Source organism: Notolepis coatsorum (genome assembly GCF_963971535.1).
Source record: "Notolepis coatsorum genome assembly, chromosome: 8".
Lineage (NCBI taxonomy): Eukaryota > Metazoa > Chordata > Actinopteri > Aulopiformes > Paralepididae > Notolepis > Notolepis coatsorum.
Genome location: NC_140172.1, coordinates 12,563,655 through 12,575,773, shown reverse-complemented (window position 1 = coordinate 12,575,773; position 12,119 = coordinate 12,563,655). Strand labels below are relative to the sequence as shown.

At 43.3% G+C, this 12,119-nt stretch overlaps 1 protein-coding gene across 1 annotated transcript; it reads right to left on the bottom strand.

Moving 5' to 3' along the window:
• Positions 1-2,817: 2,817 nt before the first annotated feature.
• hrh2b (histamine receptor H2b) lies at positions 2,818-9,971 on the bottom strand (the record flags this gene model as incomplete). Its single annotated transcript, XM_084319751.1, has 2 exons — positions 9,323-9,971; positions 2,818-3,333 (listed from the first exon to the last, which is right to left on the bottom strand). The coding sequence occupies exons 1-2, from the start codon at positions 9,941-9,943 to the stop codon at positions 2,818-2,820; spliced, it is 1,137 nt and encodes a 378-aa protein (XP_084175877.1). The 5' UTR covers positions 9,944-9,971.
• Positions 9,972-12,119: the final 2,148 nt, after the last annotated feature.

Below are 12,119 nucleotides of genomic sequence, written 5' to 3'. Positions count from 1 at the left end.
TACCTACCATATCTAGTGGATATGAAAAAGAATACAAGGAAGACAAGAGACCATATTGCAGAGACATCTATAATGTCTAATTCTATTTTTAAATACATAAAATAACATAAAATCATAATGGAAAAGAAAATACTCCCACTGGGGTAACAAACATGAATTCAAATGCAGCTGGATCATCCAGGCGTGCTTTGAGGTGCTGAATTCTAAGTGAGGTTTCAGTTTACTGAAGGTGATGACAGATTATGGACTTTTTTTTTGTTTAAGATATTTTTTCTTTAATCTAATTTGTGATTGACAATCTTTGTTGTGATACTTTTAAACATTTATGTCATACAAATTTGGTTGAAAACAAAATAGGCAACAAACGTGACCAACATTTTTAAAATGTAATTGATTTGCCATGAAGGCTAAAACTGTTTTATTATTGCAGTAAACAAACTTTGCCATCTTATTTATATTGAAACATATTTTTAGATAAATTGTAGTACATTTTGGTAATCCACTGGAAATCCACCCCTCTTGTGGGATCAAGATAATCCAGTTTTTTGGGATCAAATTGATCCCAATCCTGTGTTGTCAGTTTGAACTACCCATTTGAAGATTTGATCCAGATTAAAGCTTGGGTTTTGGACATTGTATATTACTATTGCACTTTACTGTTGCATTTTCACTCTTGTTGGTTGCCAAATACATTTTTGTTGTACTGTACTTGTGCTGTATAATATACATTTATCTAATCTAGTGCTTTGACCTCTACACTACCCAGCCACTCTAGTGCTTAGACCTCTACACTACCCAGCCACTATAGTGTTTAGACCTCTACACACTACCCAGCCTCTCTAGTGTTTAGACCTCTACACTACCCAGCCTCTCTAGTGTTTAGACCTCTACACTACCCAGCCTTTCTAGTGCTTAGACATCTACACTACCCAGCCTCTCTAGTGTTTAGACCTCTACAATACCCAGCCTTTCTAGTGTTTAGACCTCTACACACTACCCAGCCTCTCTAGTGTTTAGACTTCTACACTACCCAGCCTCTCTAGTGTTTAGACCTCTACACTACCCAGCCACTCTAGTGATTAGACCTCTACACTACCCAGCCTCTCTAGTGTTTAGACCTCTACACTACCCAGCCTCTCTAGTGTTTAGACCTCTACACACTACCCAGCCTCTCTAGTGTTTAGACCTCTACACTACCCAGCCTCTCTAGTGTTTAGACCTCTACACTACCCAGCCTCTCTAGTGTTTAGACCTCTACACTACCCAGCCTCTCTAGTGTTTAGACCTCTACACTACCCAGCCACTCTAGTGCTTAGACCTCTACACACTACCCTGCCTCTCTAGTGTTTAGACCTCTACACTACCCAGCCTCTCTAGTGTTTAGACCTCTACACTACCCAGCCTCTCTAGTGTTTAGACCTCTACACTACCCAGCCACTCTAGTGTTTAGACCTCTACACTACCCAGCCTCTCTAGTGTTTAGACCTCTACACTACCCAGCCTCTCTTGTGTTTAGACCTCTACACTACCCATCTCCCTATAACACCAGAGCTTCTCACCATATCTCGCCAGATGTTCCCTGTGCTAACACTTCCTTTGGTCAATCCTCCTTCCAATTTGCTGCTCTTAGCAGTTGGAACGAGATGCAAAATACTTTGAAAAAGGGCAAATTGATCCCCGTCACTACTTTTAAGGACCCTATCGCAGAGTTGTACACACACATGCGCGCGCACGCACGCACGCACGCACACACACACACACACACACACACACACACACACACACACACACACACACACACACACACACACACACACACACACACACACACACACACACACACACACACACACACACACACACACACACAAACTGCAACGGTCACCCATCCTTTTAACTGTAAATGGTATGTTCTGCTTCATGTATACCTTGTAATTGTACTTGCTTGTTTATTTCCTTTACCTCTGTGATGTCTTTTCTATATATATATATATATATTAGGGATGCTCGATATTGGCTTTTTTACCTTATGCAGGGTTTCCCCCCCAAAAAAACGTAATCATTTCAGGTAATCGTTAACATTACATATGTCTTGTTGTGGAATTAACACAACATTATGCATACTTTTGACAATAAATAAAATCAGAATTTGTTCTTACTTGCTTGCCTGGGTAAATAAAGGTTCTAGAAGTGAACATTTTTTTTTTTTTTTGAAAACCGATACAGATATTTTCCGATATCACATTTTAATGCCGATATCGGCCGATAATATCGGTAGGCCGATAATATCGGACATCCCTAATATATATATATATATATATATATATATATATATATATATATATATATATATATATATATATATATATATAACTTCCCCTGTTACTGTTCAAGGGGCCCTTTCTTCCTCTCGGCAGGCCGTCATTGTAAATAAAAAAATATTTTAATTGATCTGCCTGGTTAAATAAAATTAAAAAAATAAAAACTCTGTCTTTTTGTTAATTACTTCCTTTATTGGCCAAGGCCCAGTTTGGCTTTTCTCATTATCTCTCTTTAGATAGACACACAATACTGTATGCATTTCTTCACACACTGAAGAGCACAGAGTTGCTCACAGTGCAGCAGCTACGATAAATATTGTATATTTCACGTTATTCATGTTAAATATGACTTCGTTAAATGTCTAATCTAGAAGCGAATAAAGAGGTCAAAAGTCAAGGTCACATCCATTGAATTGCATCTTGTCCTTGGCATTATCACTGATTCTAGTTGTTATTATGCTTGGCTTAGAAAGCTGTGGAGCAAATAATGACTTCACTATACAGTTTGCCAGTGTGGTAGATCCGTTGCATTTCTCCTCGGCGGATCAGTGTTGGCGTAGCCATTACTCTCTTGAAAAGCCGGGCTATTCCCCTCATAGACGTTTTCTTTACTAAGCGCTTCCGCACGTTCCATGTGTCCGTTAGCCAGGGGCGTTAGTTTCTGTGGAGGAACTCGTGTGAGCGAGAACTGCATGTGCCGGCACCAGGGTCCCTTGCAGTGCAGCAGGTCGGAGTAGGCCTTGCGGAAGTCCCTGTTGAGCGCCGGGTACAGGATGGGGTTCAGGGCGGAGTTGAAGTAGCCCAGCCACAGCACCACGGAGTGGACGGCCGAGGGCGGGTCCGTCTCCGCCCGGATGCCCATGCAGGTGAAGAAGGTGAAGTATGGGAACCAGCAGATGACGAAGGCTCCCAGCACGGCCGCCAGCGTCACCGTGGCCTTGTGCTCCCGGGACCAGGCGGTCACCGACGCCGTACGGGCGAATGACGGAGTGGCGGCGCGGATACGCCGCACCTGAGAGAAGAGAGGGGTGGAGGTTAGAGAGAGAGTCGGGTATAGCAGATGGGCAGACGCTAGATAGATTACGGGGCAAAGACGAGCTGATGGCTGCAAAGTTAGGGCTCTGATTAAAAATGGGAGTTTTATGGGCGGTCAGGTGGCGTAGCGGACATTGTGCTCGTCACCGATGCAAGAGGCTGCGGTCTCGACTCCCGGAGAGTCAGCATTGCCTTGGCTCGGGCTGATCGCTATACTAACTCGTTTGGCTGAGTTAGGGGGAGGGGAGCCGTGGGTGGGTCCTGGGCGTTGTGGACAGCGACCCCTACAGTTCGGTCGGGGCGCCTGCTCAGCGAAGGTAGGATCTGGAGAGAGGTAGTGCGACCTTCCACACGTTACACTCTCCCGGTGAGAATCTGCGCGGCCAGGCTGGCTGCCGGCTGGCTGCACATGCGTCGGAGGAAAGCATGTGACAGTCTCCGGCCTCTCGGACCAACAGTAGGGGAAAGTGTGCAACAACCAGGAAGGGGGTTGGGAATTGGCATAACGACTAACAGTGGGATGGGAGAACAAATCGGAAAAAGGAGGAGGGGGAAAAAGATAAAAAAATAAAAATAAAAAGACGTTTGAAATGAAGTCGCGTTGCAATCTGATGAAAAATGTCGGAGCAATTTACATTATAAAAAAGTAACTGTACTTACAGTCGATTTCATTCACGGCTTTTGCTGCCCTGTCAGGGGCGCGTGTTGCTTAATGACAGCGGAAGAGTGCAAGGGCGCTTCCGCATTCTTCGCTGCGCATGCGCATGAGGTCCTCGCTTAGTTCAGACGCCCCATTCAACACGGTGAATCCCAAACTCGAAACTCCGTTAAGCTCCAGAGAGAGAGGCTGAAAACCGCCAGTTCTTGCCCGATGGATGGGAGCCGAATCGGGATCCGAGTTTTCTGATGAATAGCCCCAAAACATGGAGGTCGCGATTCGCGAACGGCGCCGGCTTCGCTGACCAGAGCTCTCTCAGATTCAAAATTGCAGCCTGGAACATACATGTTTCGGAACCAATGTGTAACTAGACAGTTACAATATAACATTTATATTAATTAACCCAGTTAATGTCTTAAGAGAAAGAGTCTGGTGGTCAATTACTACGGAAATGTTGTGTCTTACTAATAATAACTAATTCCGCGGTCAATATAAGTCTCTGTAATACTTTCTGAATATGATTTGGGAATGGGCAGGGTTATATTAGAAGAAAGACAGTGTAAACAATATAATTAACTCTGAATATAATAATGACGAAAAATAAACAGGATACACAACACAACAAGGTGCACTACCCTGTTTATTTTTCGTCATTATTATATTCAGAGTTAATTATATTGTTTACACTGTCTTTCTTCTAATATAACCCTGCCCATTCCCAAATCATATTCAGAAAGTATCACAGAGACTTATATTGACCGCGGAATTAGTTATTATTAGTAAGACACAACATTTCCGTAGTAATTGACCACCAGACTCTTTCTCTTAAGGCATTAACTGGGTTAATTAATATAAATGTTATATTGTAACTGTCTAGTTACACATTGGTTCCGAAACATGTATGTTCCAGGCTGCAATTTTGAATCTGAGAGAGCTCTGGTCAGCGAAGCCGGCGCCGTTCGCGAATCGCGACCTCCATGTTTTGGGGCTATTCATCAGAAAACTCGGATCCCGATTCGGCTCCCATCCGTCGGGCAAGAACTGGCGGTTTTCAGCCTCTCTCTCTGGAGCTTAACGGAGTTTCGAGTTTGGGATTCACCGTGTTGAATGGGGAGTCTGAACTAAGCGAGGACCTCATGCGCATGCGCGGCGAAGAATGCGGAAGCGCCCTTGCACTCTTCCGCTGTCATTAAGCAACACGCGTCAGGGGCGCCTGGTGGCACTAAATCCAGATTGAACTCTGCCATTGGAAAGAAAATATTTGGCCTGTTCCATAGATGTGTGACTTGGCCATACTAATGTAATTTAAAAGCCTGATATTCTATATTCTATATTCATATTTCAAATTGCATGTGTCCGGATGTCAAAATTCACTACTGTATCCACAAAACCCGCTGTAAATCATCTGCCCTTTATTCATTTGCTACAAATGATCTCAAGAAGGTGCTGAATGAGCTCAGTGGCATGGTGTTATTGACCGTTAAGATACAAAAAAGAAAAAGATATTCTCCTTTGGTTCATTACAATTTACTCAAGCCTAGTAACAGACACCATATTTCTGACACTGGGAATACATTCCCTGAGATCCATAGATGTCCCTAGATACCAGGAACATGCAAATGGACCTTGTAGAAGTGGAGCACTCTTCCATTTACTTAGGTGTGTATTTTTAGGCCAATTTTATGAAAATATGGCTAGAGGTTAAAGGTAAGTGCACGGCCGGATTAACAGATTTTTTATTTTGGAGATCGATGTCATACTGTGACACTGAAATGAAAAAATATTTCATCAACTAAAATATTTAGTCAACAAAAATATTTCATCAACAAAAATATACAGTACGTCACACCCCGTGCCTCTCCCTGCCGTCTGCAAGTGGCTAATCTTGAGTTTCCGACCCCCCAGTAAGCTAACCATGGATAAATCCAAAAAAAGGAAAGTCTGAGGAAAATAGAGGGTTTAATTCAGCGTGGACAGAGTAATTTGCTTTCACGACTAACAATGCAGGCTTACCTGTAGCCTATGCCTGATATGTGATGCGAAATTTGCGAACAACGAAAAATGTACTTTTTATTTTATAGATTTTCCACAAATAAGGGAAGGACTCAAATAGAGCTGCATAGTTCAGGGTGCTATTTCAAAGTAGGTCTACAGATGCCATTGTTTTTTCTCCTTTTCTGTGTTTTATTTAAAAATAGGTCTACACAGCCAGTATTCTTTCTCCTCTTCATAAGAGTTTGAGGTTTTCCTTTGTTATAACAGGTAAAAACAGCAATAACAAGTCAAAACATTTCTTTTTGTTGCTTTATAATCCATTAATGCAATAAGTATAAAGTATAATAAATCGCAAATTACTTTGGGTATGCAATTGTCAGGCGTTTTATGCTAAATGTGGGGTATGCTTGGGGATATATAAAACATTATACACTGTGTTATCTTCATTTTTCGCATCTCCACAACCCAGCCCCGACACGAATGAGGCAGATTGGGATCATGACAGACAGCAGAGACCCACCGGTGCTGATAGCGGATATCCTCAAGCTCCCCCTAGTGACTAGGGGCCTCCACTACACACTAGTAAAAAAAATTAAGAAATACGAAAAAGAATATATATATAATCAGATCCAGCGTTTACTTTCACAGCATCTATAGTGACTACTAGTATCATCTCATCTCTATCTATTTTTATTACATTTTTTGTATTGCAAATAAAAATATGATTGATTGTTTGATAATGAGGGGGTGAGAGACGTTGAGTCGACGTGACACTGACGTCCAGGTCCAGGGGTCACTGTCAGGTCAGGTGACCACTGACCGCGATAATTGCATTTGCAAGTTGATCAAGTAGGCTAATACTCGAGTAGTACTGTACTAGTATCATATGAGACTAAAAAAACATGGATAAAAAAGTTAAACGGTGGGAAAGCGGAGCTGCTAAGTTAAAATCTAAGTATCTCAACTTTTTTCCCCCCGTCAGGTAAGGCTAGCCTGGCTGCCACCTGTTAGTCTACGCCAGCCTTGGTTAGTGGCTGCCCCACCAATGTTTTACATATAAAAACGCCACTGTGCGTGCGTGCACGTGTATGTGTGTGTGGGGGCCTCCACAAGAGTCTGGCCCAGAGGCCTCTGAATTCTTAATCTGGCCTTGGGTAAGTGGTATTTTTCTGTTTGTTCAAATAAGTGGTCTACATGTTAAAATAATAGCTCTACACTCCGACAGCCATCGGTGATATGTGTTTGGTCCACTCTGCAGTAAACAGAAAATATATGTTATGGCATCCCTTCCCACTTTATCCAATCAGGAGAGAGAACTCTCACTGCAAAACTGGTCTGGCAAAAATAATAAATAAAAACTAGTTTTGAGCTAAATGTGTCATTGACACAAGTACAATTGGGGGATTGGGGTTAATTCATATTTACTAAATAATTATTAGTAACCTATACATAATTAAAAAAAATCTATGGGCCGTTTTAAATCAAATTGAGCTGAATTAAATTAATTTGAACCATTTATGAATTGCATTTTACATAGTTTTGGTTGAATACAATTAGCTGATAGTTTAAAAATGACCAGATGATGCTCAGTTTTTACAGTGAGTGCAATAAGCTCATTTGGCTTGGCAATATTTCTTGAAATAAGTAAAACTATCTCCTTATTGGATAAAGTGGAAAAGGGAAACCATAGACTCAGAGACCCCTGTTATTGACCAAACACTCGGTAACACTTTATAATAACACTCAGTTATAAGACCTTTATAAGGTATTTGTAGATAATGAACTAATCATGAACAAACCATTTATATACATTCATAAATTATTATTAAATCATTTATAACTATATTTGTATAACATTTACAAATTAGTTCTACATTATTTATAACTCATTATCAACATTGTTTGTACTTGATTTGTTCATCATTAAATAATGTTGTTTAATGTGTAGTAACACATTTGTAGATGCTTTGAAAAATGGATATGAAAAAAAACAACTATGATTTGTTAAGACATTCATAAAACATCTATAAATCATTTGCAGGTGCTATTGTGTGCCCTAATCTAAAGTGAAGCCTATTCATCAATGTCTAATACAGTTCATTATTTGTTGACTTTTTCATCACCTGTTACACATGTTGTAGACAGCGTTTGGATACACCCTTCTTTGTGACATCAAACAGTGACAGAATTAGAACTATAGATAAATGCAATTTTATTAACATGTAAAATACATGTGCACTGCACACATAACATATAGTCTAACGTGGGGGGCACTAGGACCCAGGAGTACCCTGGCCAGGTATTGCCAGAGTATGGAGGAAGTATCACGCGAGTGAGACTTGACTTCATGTTTGTTGCCGTCTGTTTGAATGGAAGCAATACATTAGCAGAGCCAAGTTATTCGTGTTGCCCCACGCTTTTAAGGTATGAGCAGGCTAAACACCTTTTTTGTTCGTAAATATATTCCATCATTTCCGACCTACAACTCTTATATTTTGTGTACTTGATGTGGTGGGCGCTAACGTTACATTTGAATTATGTGTTTGTTCCTAATGCGCTCTGGCAATACCTGGCCAGGGTACTCCTGGGTCCTAGTGCCCCCCAATTACACATATGTGTGCACATTTTATATGTTAATAAAATTGCATTCATCTATAGTCCTAATTCTGTCACTCTTTGATGTCACAAAGAAGGGTGTATCCGAAAGCTGTCTAATACATTTGTAACAGATGATGAAAAAGTGAACAAATAATTAACTGTATTAGACATTTGTTAATGATGAATAGGCTTCACTTTAGATTAGGGCACACAATAGCATCTGTAAATGATTTATAGATGTTTTATGAATGTCTTAACAAATCATTTGTTGAACATGAACAAATAAATGGAGGTACAGTATAGTTGTCTTTTCATATCCATTTTTGAAAGCATCTACACATGTGTTACTACACATTAAACAACATTATTTAAAAATGTTTATTATTATCTTTTTCCTCCTTTTTCCCATTTTTCTCCCATCCCAATGTTAGTCGTTATGCCAATTCCCAATCACCTTCCTGGTCGTTGCGCACTCTACCCCCTACCGTCGGTCTGGGAGGGCGGAGACTATCACATGCTTCCTCCGACACATGTGTAGCCAGCAGCCCACCGCTTCTTTTCACCTGGCAGCGCGGACTCTCACTGGGAGAGTGTAACGTGTGGAAGGTCACACTACCTCTCCTAGATCCTTCCCTCGCTGTGCAGGCGCCCCGACCGAACTGTAGGAGTTGAAAAATAAAAGAGATAAACAAAATAATAATATATATTAAATCACCTGCTCCCGTGCCACTCTGAATATGCAGTGGTACATGCCACACATGACCAACAGCGGCAGGTAGAAGGTGCCAAAGGCGTCCAGGAGCACGTAGTTGTTATTCCACTCGAAGCGGCAGTGTCGCCCGGCGCCGGCCTCCGCCTCCATGCCCCAGTCCCCGTGCTGCACGCTGAAGTCCGCCGTGTTCCAGCCCATGTGGATGGGCACGAAGGACATGGCCAGAGACAAGGTCCATATGGCGGCGATGGCCAGCGCCACCCTGACCGGCGTCACCCTCCGGGGGTAACTGAGCGGCGCGCAGATGGCCAGGTAGCGGTCCACGCTGATGGCCAGCAGGGTCATGATGGAGGCGGTGCACAGCATCACGTCCAGCGACACGTAGACGTTGCACAGGGCGCCCCCCAGGGGCCAGTGTCCGCTGCGCAGCTCCAGGGCGGCGGAGAAGGGCAGCACGAGCAGGCCCAGCAGGAGGTCGGTCACGGCCAGCGACACCACGAAGCAGTTGGTGACGCGGCGCAGGCGGCGGCTGACCCCCACGGCCAGACACACCAGCACGTTGCCCCCCACGGTCAGGACGATGAAGGCCACCAGCACCAGCCACCGGAGAGCTGTGGAGATCATGGCGTTTCTCCTCCTCCTCCTCCTCCTCCTCCTCCTCCTCCTCCTCCTCCTCCTCCTCCCACACACGGGGTCACGGTCACGACCACTGTCTCTCTCTAGTCATCGGCCCCAGGACCCCTGCCAGTATCTCAGCTTCAGCCGGAGAAGGTTAGAGAGGTTGAGGCTCTCAGACTCCATCAGTGTGGATGTTTCCCCCGGGCGCCTCTGTCTTGAAGATAATCCGCTTTAAAAGAGGACCATTGAGCGGAGGGTGTCTTCTGCTTTCATAGTCCCACGGCTGTCGTCTTCTGTCGAAGAGCTGGCCTGCTGAACAACGAGAACAATTTACATTATTCTCATATTCATACTTCGCCCCAAAATTGGGAGCGTTTCAAATGCAGTGGGAACACACTGCCAGAAGGTCTCAGATTTGCCCCAACGCTGACTACTTTCAAGAAACACGCTAAAAACCTTATTATGTTAAATTAAAATGTGGTTATTGTAAGCAGCTCACTGAAAATTGCACTTAAAAATTCTTCTTTTTCCCATGGCATGCAGGAGTGCCCCAATTTTGGTCACTCACTCACGCATACATGGACGTTTTGTGGGACATTTCGTAGGACGCATGCACAGGTCAAGTAGGTGCTTCTAGTGACGCCTTTCTTTGCATCTCCCTAAATCGTCACCTCGAACGGCATTAGCTCACTTTTAATGGTCAAATATGAACAACATAAATGCTGCCTCCAGCTGCTAAAAAGGCGCTCTGCATGATCTGGACATAGGAGTCTCACATAGATTTATTTGATAGATTGAAAACCTTTATTTTTCCCTGTAGAGAGATCCAGGTGTCCATAGCAACAACAGCATTAGAGTAATAAGATGCACGATGCAAAATACATAGTAAATAGAGCAAAAAAGACAAAAACAGAAAAAGAGTCCAGTTCAGATTGTTGATTAATGGCCTATTAATGGCTCACATCGCAGCGACAACCAGAACCTGCAGATTTCTCCTGAGCAACGTCAGAAGGATCCGCCCCTTCCTGACAAAAGAAGCCACCCAACTCCTCGTCCAATCAACAGTCATCTCCCGCCTCAACTACTGCAACGTGCTGCTTGCTAGCCTCCCGGCCACTGCCACCAAGCCTCCTCAACTCATTCAGAACGCAGCGGCCCGCCTGATCTCAAACCTACCGAAGTCAGCCCATGTCACGCCACTTCTTAGGGACCTGCACTGGCTCCCCATTGCTGCACGAATCCACTTCAAGGCCCTCAACCTGGCATACCGTGCGGCAAAGGGAACCGCTCCCGCCTACCTCCAGTCAATGGTCTCTAACTACACACCCTCAAGACCCCTACGCTCTGCATCTTCTAACTACACACCCTCAAGACCCCTATGCTCTGCATCTTCTGGCCGCCTCAGACCTACTCCTATCCGAGCTCCGGGAGGGTCATCAAAGAGAAGTCGCCTATTCTCGGTCCTTGCCCCATAATTATATAAAAAATATATAATAATAAAAGAAAACCTAACCCTAACTAACCTTACTGTCATGCACAGGTCCTAATATACTAACCTACACTGTAGCACTCAACACTTGAACATTGTTACTCAGCTGATAGAGTTGTGCCCTTCCTGATAACTTGTTGTACAAAACAAGCGTCAGCTAAATGACAAAATGAAAATGTAAATGTAAACGCAATGTAGGGATGATATGCTGCAGGCATGATTCAGATAATTTTATTGTCACAAATTAATTAGATTTGGCTCCTCAACCTCACAGCAGCAATTGCACTTAGTTAGAATAAAAATCAAATAAATAAATAATAAGGCATCAAATAAAATCGGATGAAGTAATACATGCAGTGTATTGTGTGTGTGTGTGTGTGTGTGTGTGTGTGTGTGTGTGTGTGTGTGTGTGTGTGTGTGTGTGTGTGTGTGTGTGTGTGTGTGTGTGTGTGTGTGTGTGTGTGTGTGTGTGTGTGTGTGTGTGTATGTGTCTGCTGGTCCGTGCGCCAGATGGCATCAGCCAAAATAGTTTGTAGTTTTGGTCTTAGATAATCCTGCAGGCTTTACTGACACAGCGTCTGTCCTGGACGGAGGGAAGCTCACATCCACTGATACTCTTGGGCTGTCTGCACGACTCGCTGTACGGTTGAGGACAGAGCAGTTTCCACACCAGGCAGTGGTCACGGTCGTGCC